The sequence below is a fragment of the Diospyros lotus genome, chromosome 1 (genome assembly GCF_014633365.1).
Source record: "Diospyros lotus cultivar Yz01 chromosome 1, ASM1463336v1, whole genome shotgun sequence".
Classification (NCBI taxonomy): Eukaryota; Viridiplantae; Streptophyta; class Magnoliopsida; order Ericales; family Ebenaceae; genus Diospyros; species Diospyros lotus.
In genome coordinates, this window is record NC_068338.1 from 32,826,835 (window position 1) to 32,845,025 (window position 18,191).

At 38.5% G+C, this 18,191-nt stretch overlaps 2 protein-coding genes across 2 annotated transcripts; one reads left to right on the forward strand and one right to left on the reverse strand.

Moving 5' to 3' along the window:
* Positions 1-6,317: 6,317 nt before the first annotated feature.
* Positions 6,318-7,102, forward strand: LOC127787684 (uncharacterized). Its single transcript, XM_052315742.1, has one exon. It carries the CDS (start codon positions 6,397-6,399, stop codon positions 6,850-6,852), a length of 456 nt encoding a protein of 151 aa, XP_052171702.1. The 5' UTR covers positions 6,318-6,396; the 3' UTR covers positions 6,853-7,102.
* A 7,162-nt stretch (positions 7,103-14,264) lies between these two features.
* LOC127789683 (cation/H(+) antiporter 15-like) lies at positions 14,265-17,961 on the reverse strand. Its single transcript, XM_052318665.1, has 3 exons — positions 17,737-17,961; positions 15,811-16,815; positions 14,265-15,729 (listed from the first exon to the last, which is right to left on the reverse strand). The coding sequence occupies exons 1-3, from the start codon at positions 17,959-17,961 to the stop codon at positions 14,560-14,562; spliced, it is 2,400 nt and encodes a 799-aa protein (XP_052174625.1). The 3' UTR covers positions 14,265-14,559.
* Between the last annotated feature and the right edge of the window lie 230 nt (positions 17,962-18,191).

Genomic DNA, 18,191 nt, shown 5'->3' on the forward strand with positions numbered 1-18,191 from the left:
CCAACTCTATTGGGTCGACTCTGATCACCCCTATATCATGTTAGGCATTACGTTCCCACTCAAAAGTATTCTGGATCTCAACACAACCCTGACCATAAGATGATCAACACTATCCCTGGAATCAACGTTCACCTAAGCAATAATACTATTTTTCAAAGGAACCTAGGGTGGTGTCCACTCTCAACCTCACCACTTAAGCCAACATCTGGGGTGGTGTCCACTCTCAGCCCCGCTACTTGAGTACCATAAGGTGAAGTCTGTCTCAACCCCATTCTAAGTGGGTCACATAGCATTAATCCTTGACACGCATCCTGAATGCCATCACTCAAGTGCTACACACAGTTTGACAACTCACATCCTACATGAACAACACATAAATATGCCAATGCCGTAACGCATGGCATGCATCATTTAAAATCAACATTTGAATACATGAATTTATAACGCACGAAATTCAATGCACAAGTATAAAACAATTTGGGACGAATCTCCCACGTAAAACTAACCATCGCAGGTCAAATCATTTGTATAAAACAAATCAAGTATAGGGTCGAACCACCTAAAATAATCCAAGTTATCGGGATGAACACTCATAGTAAATTAAGTTTGAAGTTGAAACTCTTACAAATCAAAACCATTTGTATAAAACAAGATAAGTTTTGATAGTAGAACCACTTACAATAAACCGAGTTTTTAAGTAAGAACACTCACAGTAATCTAAGTTTTCGGTAGAACTACTCACATACCAAAACCATTTGCATAAAACTACATTAAGTTTTGTTACGGGTATTTCCGGCTTTACTCCTTATGGGCTGGGCTCAACCCAACAGGCTGGCCCAATCGCATAATTAAGGACCAGTAGACCCCGAGTTGAATTCGTCGAAGCGAGCTCGCACATTGCTGGAGCTCGAGCTCGAATTGCAGGACCAAGCAGGCTTAATACGAGCGAGCTCCCAACTGCACTTCGAGTGAGCTCCCAGCGGCTCTTGCAGTTCGCCAGCCTAACTGATTAGCTCGCATAACGATAAGGCTATATGCCAGAAAATATTAATGGGCTAGGAGCCGTCCTAATTGGGCTATTTAGGCCTAACTTGACCTCGTTATCTCGGCCCATTTGGTCGGCCCATGTCAGTCCCATCCTGGCTCATTGCAACAACATCATTATAGCTACTTTTGGATTTCTGCGCGCCCACCTTAGATCCCATCCTCATTAATGACGAATCTCATCCACATTAATGAGGGTCCTATCGGCATCTTGCCACTACATGGGCGCCGGATATTATGTCCCATCACCTGCAGACGTACAACACATGTAGGGGGACATCTCTTCCTGCCATATATCAGCCAGTTCTTCCCAAAGCTATGGTATGCTTTTTTTGCCAACTTGCTGGTGTTCTACATTTCTTTACTCGCTTACTTATTTGAGTATCTGAGTATTTTGCAGGAGTCGACCAGTCGACGGATCAACAAATCGAACCAGACACCCTATTTTCTCCCTTTCGAATTCATTACACTAGTATGGGCCAACGAATCACGGTCGACCAATTCTGAACGTCGACAAGTTTTGAGAAACAACTCACAGTAAAACCAAATTTAAAGTAGAAACTCTTATAATAAAACCAAACTTTGATTAGGAACTCTCACCTTGAATGTATCTTAGATCCTTCGATTCTCGTGCACAACCTCAATTTTGCTCCAACATTCCTTCTTCCTTTTGTAGATTGTTCTCCTCTTTTTAAGCACAAATCCCTCAACTCAATCTCTCTCAAATGGAATGACTTTGAGAACAATCTCATTGCCTTATTATAGACTTGGATTCCAAAGTGATCTAAAGTTAGAATAGATACAGCTGCCAATTAGGCCGTATTACCGAATTGTTGTAAACAACGGCCAAAAAGTCAACGGAGAGTGTCAAGGACTAGTATTCGATGTATAGAACAACCCTTAAGTGGTTTCAGGTTAAATCAAGTAGATTTAAGGTCAAATAAATCAATCGGGCCTAAGTGTAATTTTCAAAAATTGCCCGAGAGAGGTCTAAACGGAAATTTTTCAAAAGTTTCAAGGGGGAAATGAAAAGTATTAATCTTGAGGGTCTTAGTGAGGATGTTAGAAAGACCAGGGGCTTAAAGGAAAGGGTCAAAATGCAAAAGAAAAATTTTGGGGGGCTAAAGTGTAATTTTCAGAAATTTCACACGCACATGGCAGCCTGGTCGCAAGTTTTGGCCAGAAAATCCGGCCATTTGGCAGCCAAATCTTGTCAAGGGATGGCCGAGGACAGTCCTGGTGGCGTGAAGGGGAAGAAATGGCCGGAAATCGGCCACGTGGGGGGTCATTTTTACATATAAATATCGAAGGTATTCGGCCGAGAAAGAAGCACCAAATCGAGCTCATTCTTGAACGATTTTTGGAGCTTTGATAGAGGGATTTTGGTCTCTAGGAGTCAAGGATCATTTTGGGATCGATTTGAGGCGTTTTGGAGTAGGTTTGAGGGGGTTTCGAACTTGGCCGAGGGTTTGAGGCGGTTCGCCTTCCGCCGCCTGCAACCGGCCATTTGGGCCACTTTCCGGTGGCCTTTCGGCCTGATTTTTGTGGCATAGTGATCGATTCTCCAAGGGCTTTCGAACGGCACCGATTTTGTAGCCATCAGAGCAGTCGCCGGTGACCAGCTCAAGGTAGAAGACGACCCGCGCGTGACTGCCACGCGCCAGTTCAATCCAGTCAGCCACGCGCCCGCGCGTGAGGGCGTGTGAGACTTCAGGTAATTTCGAAATTTTTTTATTTATTTTAAGAAAATTAAATTATAAATTATTATGTAAAAAATATTTGAGAAAATAGTCGTATAGATATTTATTTTGGATTATTAGAGAAGAAAATGGGAGAAAAATAGGAAAAATATGAGAAAATTAAGGAAAATTATAATTGTTGGATAAATGTGATGATTAGGGTGCCTTGAGGCTTGAGACGAAGTGACTCGTGCGAAGTTCGAAGAAGGCACGCAAATCGAGACAAGCACGCAAATCGAGGCAAACCGCGCTTTTCAAGAAGAATTCGAATTGCGCCCAAAGGTGAGTGTTCTCCCCCAACTTTGTTTTGACTTGTGAGTGGTTCTACCCAAAAAGACCTTGAGTGACATGTGAATGGTTTATTGTGAATGCTCATCCCTATGGCTTGGTGTATTATGGTTGTCCAAACAGCTATTTACACATGCATCGAATTTCGTACAGTAAATTGCATACATTGAGATGTTGATTTTTATGCATGTTATGATTTTTTGGCATTGGCTTGTTTTGTGTGGTCTATGTGGGACGTGGGTTGGTAACTTGTGACGTAGCCTAGAGTGACAGCACTCGGGATGCGTACCTAGGATTAATGCTAGGTGAACCACTTGGGACGGGGCTGAGACGGACTTCACCCTACGGGACCCAAGTGGCGGGGCTGAGAGTGGACACCACCCCGGTTGTTGGCTCAAGTGGCGGGGCTGCGAGTGGACACCACCCTAGGTTCCTTTGAGCAATAGCATTAATGCCAAGGTGACGTCGATTCTGAGGATAGTGCTGATGTGACACTCTTGGGGCTAGGGTTGCGTTGAGTTTTGGATTGCTTTTGAGTTGGAGCGTAAAGCCTAACAATGACAATGGGGTGATTCCCGGGTTCATATGTCGAGGTTGTCCCTCTTAAGCAGGATTGTTTTGCCAATGGGCCGAAGTGGTTGTGTCGCCTTTAGAGAGATTGCATTTTCCCCGATTAGGGTTAAGTGCTATGTGAGATTCTCTTAGGCTGGTGCATGTCGGGATTTATCGATTTTGTATATGATTTTTCATATCTGCATGAAAACGTTTTTGAACTCTCACTTAGATGATTCAGCATCTAATTTGGACTATGTCCCTAGAATATTCAAACGTTCCAGGTAAAAGCGGTGGCGCCAAGGGAAAAATATCATTGAGATGTAGCGGCTATGTTTAGTTTTCGTAGGTTTTGTCCATGATTATGATGTTCAGAGGTTATGTAATATTTTGATATTTTCATGTGAAACATCGATTTGGTTATTGTAAAGGAATTGTCGGTTATATATCATTGAGGTTTCGATCTTGCTTCCGCTGATGTAATTGTTGATACCTGTCTTAGTTTATTTATTATTAAATTTTGATATGCTAAGAAGGTACGATCGGGATTGACGGGAAATGATTATGACGAAGGTATATGTATTGAGAGACTTATGTTGTGTGTTCGATGTTAAAAAAAAAAAAAAAATATTCCCGTAATCTCGAGTTAACGCTCGTTGTGGGAAAACGGGGCGTTACAACAATCATAACTCTTACTAACTCACCATACCTTACTATACCTCACATCACCTCACCATACCTCCCATCATCTTAAGGCCATACTCTTAATTAATTTCATAATCTCATTTTAGACTTTGCACAATTGCTATTACACCTTCAAACATCGAATTAATAATCATCGAGATACTTAAAATGTAAAATTAATAATTTTAAGTTTACTCGATAAGTACATTTTGTCTCTTCGCCCTTATAGGAGTTTTGTTTCATCTCGAAACTACTTCAGAGTTGATCTTTATATAAAACCAGAGCCCCCTTAGGATTTCGTTGACTTTTTGAAAGTCCTTTACGACGATTCGATAATTACAACTGCACCAAAAATAGTTTCGATTTCGATTTCTTTTAATGGTATAAGTCTTATCTCGGGATACTCGTTAATATCATATTATTTTTCTTAGATATCAAGGTTTTAGGACACTCTCTGCGATCGATTCTGCGACTTATTTTTATTATTAAACTAATTTTTAGTATTTTAAACTCAATTGAATTAGGTGACAAAGTTATGCGAAAATGGGATATTACAATACCAATGATCTGTATATATTCTCCTAGGTCCTAGCTAGCTAGGTAGGAGTTCATATATAATTATTTTATTGGCTTTGGCGTGAAGAGACAAAACACACAACACGTTATTCGATAGTTCTGGTTTCCTGATTAGATTCAATCTCACATTAGGAATCTTAATTAATTGGTTGTTGAGTGTTCCTGCGGTGGGGGTGGGGGTCGGTGGCTGAAATTAACCTCCGTGACCGTGTGCTACGTACGAAGCTTCGTCCTGAATATTATTAATTTCAGCAGCTTCGGCTCCTGCTTCTAATTAGCTGTCATTCAACCGTACCATCAATCCAGCATCCGCAATCGCACTGCTTAAATTATTATTATTATTATTAAGATCATATATATATATATTATGAAGGAGGAATATATATATATATATATATAACTTGGATAAGAATAGATAGATAGCTAGTTTTTGACACTTGAGATCAGATGTTGATCCCAATTAAGAGATAATAATGCATGCAATGCAAGGGTAAGCACGCATATATATATATATATATATACGGCATGCGGACAAAGACTTTTACAATTAATTAATTAAAAGATGAAAATATTTAAGTATAGATTGTTAATTATATGTGTGTTTTAATTTATATATATATGGTTTTATGGATCACTTCTACGTACGTACTAATTAAATAAATGCTTCTTTTAACAGTTGCAGTTGGTTGGGAGACGAGAAGGATGAATGTAGCCATATATATAAATATATATATACTTGGCTTATTTATTTCAAAGGCCAGCTAGCCCTAGGGCATTGGATCGGCTGATCAGGCTTACATACGGGCGGTACGTACATGTTGATATATATATATAGATTAGAATATTAATCTAGTGTAAAATTCACTAATTAATTATATATATATATATTCACAGGCCACCAGCATTGTCGACGTTGCATGCATGAGGGGGTGGGGGGGAAATCAAATCAAAATCAAAATCAAAATCAATGAATGATTACGAGAAAACCAATCTTTGGAAATTAGAAACATATATAATGGAAACATTTGGAAATCAAACAATATAAGTCACCATAACAAGGGATTATTTATACAAATATATATATATATATAATAACTACTCCAAAAATAAAATAACAAAAGAAAGGAATTAAGATTAAAGAAAAGCTTAAACCTACAAGGGGGGGTGAAGTTAAATACCCCCAGGAAGGAAGGACATGGACATGGACTTGGAAGTTGAAATCCAAATCTAAATAATTGATGGACAATTTAGTCAATTTCAATCCAAAGCAATAATATACTACTATTAATTTTGTTTAATTTAAATATAATAATATAATAAATTACAGTACGTTCGTTTCGTAATGTACGGTTGTTGCTATATCACCTTTTCCTCTCCACCTATCATCATCACATTCTCATATAATTCTTCCCCACTGAAGAAGAAGAAGAAGGAGAAGGAGAAGAAGAATCATCATTCATCATCATCATCATCATCAAATCTCAAGCTTGAGAGGAAGAGAGAAAAGAGAGAGATGGGCAACAGTCTAAGGTGTTGTTTGGCTTGTATCCTCCCCTTTGGAGCCCTAGATTTGATCCGTGTAGTCCACCTGAACGGCTACGTCGAAGAAATAACCGGCCCCGTCACCGCCGGCGAGGTCCTCAAGAACAACCCTAATCATGTCCTCAGCAAGCCTTCCTCTCAGGGAGTTGTCCGGCGTATTCTAATACTCTCGCCGGAGTCGGAGCTCAAGCGGGGCAGCATCTACTTCATGATCCCCTCTTCGTCCCTGCCGGAGAAGAAGAAGAAGAAAACCCAAAACAACCCAAAGATGCCGTCTTCCAAGAAGGGAAGGAGGGATCAGAACATCCCAGACTATGAACGCTACTTAACGGAGATCACGTCGGAAAAGAAGTCATCGTGGCGGGAGCGCCGGAGCGGCCGTGTGGGCGTATGGCGGCCTCATCTCGACAGCATTTCCGAAGATTAATTAGTAGCCCACCTCCTCTTTTTCCGGTGCCGGAAACTCACTTTCCCGGGGATGAAATGAATGGTTCAACCATTTTATCAGTTTGAACTTTATTAATATTCTGATCGTTTCCGGCTGTGCATTATGAAAGGGCAAACACGAGGCGATGATCTGTTTGGCCCGACAGAAAATACAAGAGAAATTAAGGGATCGAGACCTACATGCATATTGTATCTTAAACATTCTCAAGTTGTAAGTAAATTTCATATACACAGATATAAATTTTTTTTTTTTTTTTATTTTCTGGCCTTGAAATCACATTGATATCAATGTTACCATCCATCCATCCATATTCATGCTATCGATCGGTTACATTAATTGATTAACAGGAACGCAATTAGTATGAGTTTTTGAGACGGTCGAATTAATTAATTAGCAAATCAATAATAATAATAATAATAATCATGTTGCCATGTGGTAGCACAAAATTAATTGCCGCAAAAATTAATATGTAAAATCATGAAATGATGGATGTTCATTTGAATTCAATATTTTTAACCAAAATGAGCCATTTGTAATGGGCCGACAACTCGAGGGAATATGGGGCAGTGGCTCCCAACACTAGCTAGCTAGCTAGCTAATATAGGTTGTTAAAATTAACCCCCTTGCCAATTAATAATACTAATTAAGTGGTCATGTAGAGAGAAGCTTAATTTGATCTTAATTATTAGGAAATATATATATGGTTAGAAAAATATATATATAATTGCGTTCATATATATAATTAACATAAGCTTAATTATTTATTGATGATGATTATTTTGTATTTATATGAGCTAAATGAATAAAAGATAAATTATATATATAAATTTCTTACTTTGTGGGTAACAATAATAATAATAATAATAATAATAATAATAATAATAAAAAATCAGAATTATACAAAACACAAATATCACACGATAAATTAAAATTGTAGAGAGGGATTCGTTAATCTTATTTCTTGAACGATAAACTAAAGTGTCATAAAATAAGACACGTGGCGTCTATAAACTATATATATATATATATATTAGCATATTATTAACAATTATAATGGAGACTATACTTAACATTGGACCGGTCTTTCTGGGTAGGGACAAGTGACGAGGCCTGGTGTGAATTGTTCAGATTAAGGTTGCAGAAGGAAATATTATTAACAATTATAATGGAGACTATACTTAACATTGGACCGGCCTTTCTGGGTAGGGACAAGTGACGAGACCTGGTGTGAATTGTTCAGATTAAGGTTGCAGAAGGAAAATACAATAAAAATCAAGATGCGAGATATATATATATATATATATATATAAAATTCGTTTGGGAATAATCAGGGGCGGATCCAGGCAGTGAATTGGTCATAATCAGGGGCGGATCAAGGCAGTGAATTGGGCTGGGTTGGGCAAAATTAGGGGTGAGTTGGGCAAAATTGAGAGTGGGCTATTACTAAAAAAAAATTAAAAAATTTACACTATAAATTTAAATTTTGTTGGGCAGCTCACTACTAAGTTCGCCACTGTTTGGGATGGATCATGATGGATGGATGGAGGAGAGGAGAAAAGAAGATCCAGCAGGCAGCAGCAAGGCCTTGGTAATATATATATGGGTCGTGTCGTCTTATATAGCATAAATCCAAAAATGCTTAAATAAATGCAAGAACAAGCTGGCAGTGGCCAGTGACAGCTCCCTCTCTGCTATTAACATCATTCATATTAGTTAGAGCTGGGGGTCAGCAGAAATTTGAGTAAATCGAATTTACCGATGCGAGTCGCCAAATTCGATCGGTTCGATTCAATTTAAAAAAAAAAAATAATTTGATTTGATTATATATATTTTTTAAAAATTAATTATTCGGTTCGATTCAATTATTTATACAAAAATAATCAAAGTTACCCATAACCCCTCATGCTCATGCACCTAAACCGAAAGTTATTACCCACGAGGAGTCCGTGACCCAACCACCCCCCTTCTCTCGAGACAGCCACTTGGAGTATGGAGACCAAGACAGACCAATAGAGAGAGAAAGCCTCTAGCAAACCAGCACAAATTGATAGATTTTGTGTCTGTCGGCGCGTTGCCATCAATGAATTGGTGACAATCACCTCCGCCTTTGCCGACGACAGTCAGCTACGCCCGCCTTTCGCTTCACCGTTCGATCCTCCCCTTCGTCAGACCCACACCAATGCCGTTCTATCAATGAGGCAACGACCACCGACCATTGAGCGACAGAGGTTACTCAAGTTAGTATCGGGTTTTGTAAGATTTTTTTATTTTTTTTTTCTTTTAGTTGGGTTAGTTTCTTGATGTATTCCTTCGTTTGCACAAACGGGTAGCACAAACGTTGTTTCTTTGTTGTTGTAAATCAATTTGTTTTCATATCAATTTCTATATTAATTTTTGGATTTGCACAATCGATTTTTGATTATCGATTTAGTTAACTCAATTTAGATTTTGGTTAGTTCGATTAGTTAGGGTTGATTCGATTCGGTTATCACATACGATTCGATTAGTATTTTTTAATTAATTTAATTCAATTATAATCGAATGCAATTTCCTAATTAGAGTCAATTGATCATCATCAACTCCTCACATGCCCACGTCTCTTCCTCAAATTCCACAAAAATAAAAATAATATTTATTTAGAATAAAATATCTTTATCAGGGGACACCTTTCTTTCTTGACATTTATATATTCATTTTTTGTTTGCATAAAAGTTTTATGCATCATTATGTATATATATGTATGTACTTCTACAGTTCTTCATTAATTTTTTTTTATTTCAATATTTTTACACCCATTCTCATTTTCAATTTTTATTTTTCTCTTGTGATTTTTTTTCTTCTTATGAATGGAATATTTTTCTCTCATTAACTGAGGCTTCTGCGAAGACCAGCCCAAGACGCATCAAATGGGCTTTGAACCCAATCAATATCTTTCACCTTAAACGTGAGCCCATTCTCTAAATCAATCTATTTTTCACCTTAATCATAAGACTTTTTTTTTTTAAATGTCGTAGATAAGTTTAATAAACATATTAAAAAAGATAAAAATTTAGAATTGTTATATATATTTTTCGCACCACTACTTATGGGCTAGGCTTAGTTTAGCAAGCCGACCCAATCACTTAAGACCCAGGAGACCCTAGCGAGCTCACCAAGGCAAACTCACACATTGCTTAAATTCGAGCTCATATCGCGGAACCAAGCAAACTCCTAGCGAACTCCCAGCAATCGATTCAACAAGCTTCTAATAAAACCCCTAGTTCGCTGGCTCAACTGTTCAGCTCGTTGATTTAAATTCTTCAGTTTGCATAGACAACAAAGCTGCTCAACAATCAGAGGTAGGGACCTACTTACTTTATCTGTGGTAAGCCATATCCCTCGAGGATCTCATTCTCGATTTTATGCAGATGATAAGAACTGTTTGTCCCCTATTATATCATTTTTATACTTTTATATCTTATGCAAACTGTAAACACCATTTATTATAAATAGGGGTCAGGAATATCATTAAGGAGGGGGGGGACAACAAGAAAAATAATCAGATACTGCCACTCTGGAAGAATAATCAGGGTACAATCGTGGAGTAGGCATCGTTTTGTTCGAATCACATAAAAACTCTTTGTGTTATTCCCATCTTATTCTTCCTCCTTGCATCTTGGACTCACTCACTACAGCCTAAACAAATCACGGTCGGCTAAAATTGAGTTTTTATTCGGCAAGAATGCTTTTTATACCTTATCTTTTTTTTATTTATATTTTGGTTAACCAGTACTACTTATGTAACGCCCCACTTTTTCGAGCATTTAAGAACTTAGAAATTTCGAGAATATATATATATTTTTCAATATAAATCATTTTCCGACAATCCATTTTTACCTTCTCAGCATACTAAATAATAATCAATAAGCTAACACAAGTAATCATCATAATTGTGGAAGCTTAAAATCGAAACCTGATATGGTACATAATTGAATTCACTTAATTATAACATAAGAATCTGTATTATCATATCATCAAATATTTAAATATATGGAGATTTATTTGTACAATTTGACGATTTCTCAGAAATACATTAAACCGTAACGATTATACATGATCATCAATATAGTACAATCTTCTAACCATGACTAAGAACATGTCCTGAATCCTCACGAAGGAGCATATACCTGAACAACTCGCCGAACCCATCGGCTACGTCATCAATCATCCCCTTGCCATAGCTGCAAATTCTAACTAGAACGTTTGAATGTTCTAGGGGCATAACTCATTAGAAGATGCAACTTCTAGTGAGGGTCCAAAACATACATATGGATGCATGATTCAATAACATGAACAAACATTTGTCCTAGTGTAACTTCTTAGGCCCACAAGCCTTGCACGAAATCCTAGGCAGAATCTTGGCACATCCGACAAGAAATCTTAACGTTATTCCATCAATTACTCTTGGAGAATTACGGTTACACTCTTAGGGTGACATCCCAATTCTATACACAAATATCAATATGTCAATAATATCTTGTCATGCAACATCATAACTTTCCATGCAATATGACAAAATGATCATAACATTCATAAATATCATGCATATATATACAATCATATCATAAATATAAGTTCTTGAGATAAAACCACTCACAAAACCATACTTAGGATATGGCAACTCACATTTTGAGATAAACTCAAATTTTCTCGAAAAGCGTGCATCGCCTCGTTATACATGTCCGACCTCGATTTCTGTGTCAACTCTTGAAAGTTGTACCAATCACTTTTCCTCGAGCACATAAATCATAAAAAACATATTTAATCACTAAATATCTCAATATTCCAATTTCTTTCATTTTTTTCTTCATTTTCTTCCATTTTTCCTTCTAAAAATCTCAATAAATACCTTCAAGACTATTTTCTCAAATTTATTTTCACAACAATTCATAATATCCAATGAATTTCGAAGAAAAATTATTGAACTTACCCGGATGTTGCGTTTTCACTCAAAACGAGGCTGATCGATGTGAAAACTAAGATATTGGGAAGGAAAACAACAAAACTTTTTGCACACACCCCCATAAGATATTTTTCTCTTTTTTTCTACATTTTTTTTGGATTTTTCTGAGCATGCACGCACCCTTATATGTTAGCGCGTGGAATTGTGCATGAAGGCCACGTGTCGGCCTTCTTCTCCGGCGTTGGCACACCGGTATTCTTGGTTTTCTCCACCATCTTGATTGCCTTGCCTAGTCGATCACCATGGACCCTATTGGGGCCCGAAAGGACTACCGAAAGACGACCAACCCGGGCTTCGAAAGTTCGGCCAAGCAGACCGTCTCCCTCTTTTCGGCTACTTTCGAACAGCCATCAATTGGCCTCCAAAATACTTCAAATTGCATAGAAATAAACCTCAAGCCATGAGCAACAAAAACCCCATGGTTTCGACTCTCAATTTATTCGAACACCTTGCTGATTTGAAGCCTCAACTTCTCCCATTTTTGGCCTTCATGGACGCCTATTTATAGGCAAAATCGGGCTTCCAAATGCCTTTGGCTGACTAACCCATGCCCCTTAGAGTATAAACCTAACTCAGATCGACCTTGAATCACCCTCACCTGATCGCAAAAGTGAGTTGCAGGTGTGCGACAAACCAACTAACTTTCAATCATTTTTTCCCCATTTTCTGGCCACCCCGGTGGCCTTTGTCGGATTTGCCTTTACCAAAAAGCCTCCCCCAACCATTCCTCATGCAACCTCGTGGCCAAAATCGACTGTGGCCGACCGGCAAGATGCTAGACGGTTTCCCATTACAAGCTTTTTCCTTTTTTTACACTTTGGCCCATCAACTTTTGGCTTTTACCTTTTTAGCTATTTTCACATAGTCTCTTAACTTTACATAATTGCATTTAAGACCCTTAAGTCCTAAAACATCCATTTGACTCATGAAGATTTAAGAAAAATATCGTTTTGACCTTCCTCTGGCAATTTCAAAAAACTGCACTTAGAGCTGAATTTTCGTTTTGGCCCTAAACCCTTTTGTTTCTCTCTGAAACTGCTGAAGGGTTGTTACTTATGAAAAACTGAGACCCCCTCAAGCTTATGTTGACTTCCCGAAAGTCACCTATAACAATTCAGTTTTGCAGTTTAAATGGTAGCTGCATTTTAGCTGTACCGAAAATCGTTTCGAATTTCATTTATTTCGATGTCATAAATCATGTCTCGAAATACGCATCACAGTTATATCATTTTTTTTTTACATCTTGGCTCCAGGACACTCTCTGCAGTCGATTCGGTCATTCATATGATAATAAATTACCCTTATACTCTCAATTTATCTAAAAATTCCCTTTTTTGCCCTAAGATAAATTACTTTGAGTCCTTTAAAATTTTTTGGATATTACAACTTAGGTATATATATATATATTCTCTACATTTTACAAATTTGTTCAAACTCTTTTTGTTTTTATGTTTTATATGAATGCATTGCATCCATTCAATTTAACATAAGCCACACAGTTTTAAACCATGAAGAAGACATGCTTTAATTGTATATCTATTTCTTGTGAAAATTACAAGGTATTTATGTCATAATTAGTTTTGTAATTTTAGCATACCCAAGTGCGTGCGTGCCAATGATTGCATGTTTAAAATTTGGGTAACTTACAATCAAATCTCCTGCTGCTGCTATTTTAGTTATTTGTCGCAAACTCTATGTAGCCTAAAAATATCTTTTAACGACTTTTTGATTTATTTATTTATTTTAGTCCAACGTCTCATTCAAAAATTTTATGGTCTAATTTTTTTTTTATTTCAAAATATTTTTAAACTAGCATATATAGCTAATGAGTGTTTAAGTAAAAGGGTAAACTATTATAAGTATTTCTAGATTTGTTTTTTAAATTATAAATTTTTTTGTATAAACGACCTGAACCATAAAAAAATGTAAGTAAAATTTACCCTTAACCTAATATGCAATCGTTTAAGAGCTATAAAAAGGTTTTCAATTTCATATATAATCCGTTCCCAAATATTAGCAAGTAGTTATGCACAGATTTTAAATATAAAAATAAAATATAAATTTGATACAAAACTAAAAAGAAAAAAGAAAAAAAACTATTTTTTGGGGGCTAAATATAACTGTTGTTGTTTATTGAGTTGAACAACGTTGATATAAAGATGTTATTTCTTGTATCATCTCATCAAGTCCTAGATGATAATGCAAGTTAATTACACGAGGTACTAATAGTAGGTTTTATATTTATCAAAAATTGAAAACAAATTTCAACCAATTATTGACTTTTATATCCAGATATGTCCATGGTGATGTGTTAGGCCATTTATGATACTCTCATTTCATGTTTTCTCTTTTTATCAATTATTTTTCTGTACTTGCACTAATTTTGTATTTAGCTCCGGATATGTCCTTATCTTATCTTCAATCGTATCATTTTTTTTCCTCTCAATATATCTGTTTATTTATTTTTAAAGTCTACATTTGTGCACTGATGAACTCCCACAAAATTTTGCTCCCATCTTCCAATTGGTTACAAATACTTTGACGAGTCCTAACCATATCCCTTCCAGTATCTTCCTCGTTAAATTGCTCAACAAGAAGATGCACGGTCTGATTCATCTTCTTCTCGATCAACTATCTGAATTAATGTGTGTGTGTATATATATATATATATATATTTAAACAGCCTAACAACTAATCTTCCTCAAATGTGTAGACTCCTCCGGGTCCTGCAGTCCCCATAGTTTGGTCTGCTGCTGCACCACCAGCGCTGATGCCCCGCACGCAAAGTCAGACGAAGCCAGTATTTCACCGACCGGCCCCAACTCTCCGAGCTCACTCCACTTCTGGAGCTGCAGCATGATGGCTGACTGGCCGTGCCGCCGGCCGACCATGACCAGGTGGTAATCCCTCTCCAGCACCGATTTGGTCACCTCAACCACGCTTGCTCCGCTCGCCACCACCTCCTCCCGGTATGAAACTCGCCCGGCTTGAACAGTATTGTGCTTGAAGTCGCTCAAGATGTTGGCGTCCAGCATCTTGCTGCGGTCTGTTCCCCCCACAATGTGAGCCGAAGGCGACGAGCAAGCGAACCGAATCAGCGTCAGCATCACGCTGAGGTGCCTCGCCATGCGCTGCGCGTATGATAGCGCTTCGCGATCGTCAGCTCCTCCGAAGAACAGCACTGCAACTCGGTAGGAAGAAGAGTGGGCCATGACATGCCGGGGCTTGGATCTGTTGCCTCGGTCTATGAGGACCCCGACAGAGCATGGAGCCTTTTCAAGCACGTTCTTGTTGAGGTGCCTGAAGGCGTAGGTTGTCTCCACCCTTTGGCCCGGGATCCACTGCTTGTGGAAGGGTATGATGACAAGAATTGTTCTCTTCTCTAGAGCCAGAGAGCAGACATCGTTATGCATTGTTTCGTAGGGGGTGATGCCTTTGTAGTATTGCAGGGTGAGGCGGCCTGGGCTCTGTTCTTCCAGCTTCTTGAAGGCGTTGAAGATGCGTTCAGATAAGGTGGGGTTTAGAGAAGGCTTCTCGCGTTCATGGTGGGATACAAGAAGGGGTGAAGAGCGGCCCATGAGCTTGATAAGGTGGAGGACGACTAAATTTACGGTGACGTTACTGGTGGAGATGGAGGCCTGAAGAAGGGTCATGATTGCTGGTACATTTTCTTGGCCATGGACGCAGGCCAGGACTCGAAGTTCTTCCTGTTGTCTGAGGTGAAAAATGGTCCTTCTCTTGAAAGCGACATACCTTCTCGAAGGATCGTAAAGGACTTTGACAAGCGGAGAGATCACTCCAGTTATAAGCACCATTGACATAATCATAATGGCATAGTATTCTTCATTCAAAACCTGCAAGCGAAGTGAGAGACTAGACCAAGGGAACAAATGAAAATGTCAGATCACGAGAAGGGAATAGGATGTATAGCTTACCTCTTTGCGCTTCCAATCATTCAACAAAGCAAGTTCAACAATGCCTTTGGAGCTCATGATGAGGGCAAGACAGAGGGCATCTCGGAATGGCATTTTCCAGAATAGAGGGGGCAAGATTGTCCCTACAATCTTCCCGACAAAAGCAACGAAAACAACTAACTGCACAATACCTGCATTTTCCAGTTTTGTAATCGCAAAAACATCCATCTGTAGCCCGCAGAGAGTGAAAAAGAGTGGCATGAGCAGAACAGAGACAAAGCAGTCTAGCCTCTCAACTAGTGCCGCTCCTAGAGGTGGCCCATCTGGTATTGCCAAGCCAATGGCCAGAGAAGCCAAAAGGGAACTCAGGCCAAGAACTTCACCAATAAATCCACAGCACAGTAGAGCTAAAAGGACCGCAAATATGTACATCTCCTTTACAGGTCTCCCTTCGGGGGTGTGTCTGATTACCCACAGAGCCGCTGGTCGAATAGCAAATACAATGACTACTATGTAGAGGGAAACCGAAGCCAGCGAACCCACAGTTAGCTTAAATGATTTTGCCATAGCCAGCTTTGCAGCAAACTTCAGTGACATTACAGTCCATTGACAGAGATCACAAATTATTGAAGATGAAGAGGCTAGTTGTCCAATCTCTGAATTTAGGATCTTGAGCTCGTCAAGAAAGCAGGCTATAACAGGGAAGGCAGATATGGACTGCATAGTTACTACAAAAGGGAGCACCCTCGAGATCTCCTGATCCAAAGACAGGAAATGATCAAGAAGGAAGGCAACAGAACTGGCCAGTCCATAAGAAATAAAAAACCCCAAGACTCCTATAGCTAAAGCTTTTTTACTAGATCTCAAAATCATACTTGGATCCATTTTCACTCCAATTAGGAAGATAAAGAGCGTGAAACCAAAAATTGAGAGTGTATCAATCACATTCCTGCCTTTTTTTGGAAATACTTTAGTTGAAAATGCCACATTTTGCCCAAGGATAGATGGACCTAGGACAACGCCACCCTGCTCAACATGTCATCAAAGAGCAACAGAGCAATTAGAAAAGTCTCTCACCAGGTCATCTGTTAAGAAAAAAAATTTCTGTATTTGTGATCTACTAATAAAACAACAGCCAGAAGAGGGTTCTCAACTCTATATTAGCTCAGATCCAATATCATTCTAAGGACAAACTAGTGTTCATTCCCTGAAATGGGCCACATGCATGGAAATCCATGAAAAGAGCTAAAATGCACGGGGAGTAAGAAAAGACAAGTTAACTGGAAGATCAAGGAAGTTTGAGGGCCATTGGAATGGCTTCTCGAGCTTAATGATGAGAGATTCACAGCACTCAAAATATTCTACTCCAGAAAAATCTACCATTCCTCTGCATATATTCAAGTCAGAGGGCATTGAACAGATGGAAAACCTGGACAGAAGGCCGAGTCCTTTGGGTTTTTTTTTTCCCAATAAGTAAGGCCAAGTCCTTTCATGAGTTAACTAAATGGACCAGATGATCTGAACCCTAATGTCAAAGCTAATGACAAAAGTACTACTTTAGCAGAATTAAGATTAATAACACAAACTAAAATAAACAACAAAAGTTTCCATTGGGTATATAAATTGGGCATTGATATGTGTTAATTTGGAAAAGCAGTTAAGCTAGATACCTGGAAAGGCTATCTTGATTAAAACCATTCTGTGTTCTGCATTGTGGATATGTTTTAAACTATCAACATGTTCAAGGGAATTTTCTTTAAGGATTTTAAAATTCATTCATCATGAAGGCATGTTTACTTTCTTGTTAATAATAGAGGTTAGCCACTCAGGAGCAATAAACAATAAGTGCAGCGAGAGAGAAGGCAGCAAATTACCAACGAGAAGGTTTAATAAAAGAAATAAATATCAAATAATAAAGAATGTAGAAACTTGAAAGATTAAGCTTACAAGAATCTGAGAAACGATCAAGGGTTGATCAAAGGGCTTGAGGGCGAAATAGACACACCGGGTGATGACAGAGATGAGAGACAATTGCATCATAAGAGATGGAACTGTGTAGTCGAGAGGGTTGTCGCCGTGCCATATGCCTCTTGAGTAGATAACGTGCACATTATGGCACACATATGGGACCTCGAATCCATTCTTCTCATCTGTCGGCACATCTGCATTCATGGCCAAATTGTTGCCTGTTTCTTATCCTTTTCTATAATGTGCATGGGACTTGTGTTCTGTTAATCAGGCTTATGAATGACGGTGAGAGAGAGATAGAGAGAGGCAGAGAGAGAGAGAAAATGAGAGAAGGAGTTCTCTGGCCTGGAAGACCCCAGTTAAGAGGATTAAGATATGGGCGGAGGAGCACCAGAGTTGGAACTAGAAGATCATCTTAAACGTCAAACACGGAC

What these genes read in the sequence shown, in the direction of transcription:
- LOC127789683 (XM_052318665.1), bottom strand. Translation starts at nt 17,961, where the DNA reads ATGAATGCAGATGTGCCGACAGATGAGAAGAATGGATTCGAGGTCCCA. An exon ending in TGATCGTTTCTCAGATTCTT is followed by an intron (nt 16,816 to 17,736) that starts GTAAGCTTAATC and finishes CATGTTGAGCAG; the next exon opens with GGTGGCGTTGTCCTAGGTCC. An exon ending in ATGATTGGAAGCGCAAAGAG is followed by an intron (nt 15,730 to 15,810) that starts GTAAGCTATACA and finishes CTTCGCTTGCAG; the next exon opens with GTTTTGAATGAAGAATACTA.
- LOC127787684 (XM_052315742.1), top strand. Translation starts at nt 6,397, where the DNA reads ATGGGCAACAGTCTAAGGTGTTGTTTGGCTTGTATCCTCCCCTTTGGA.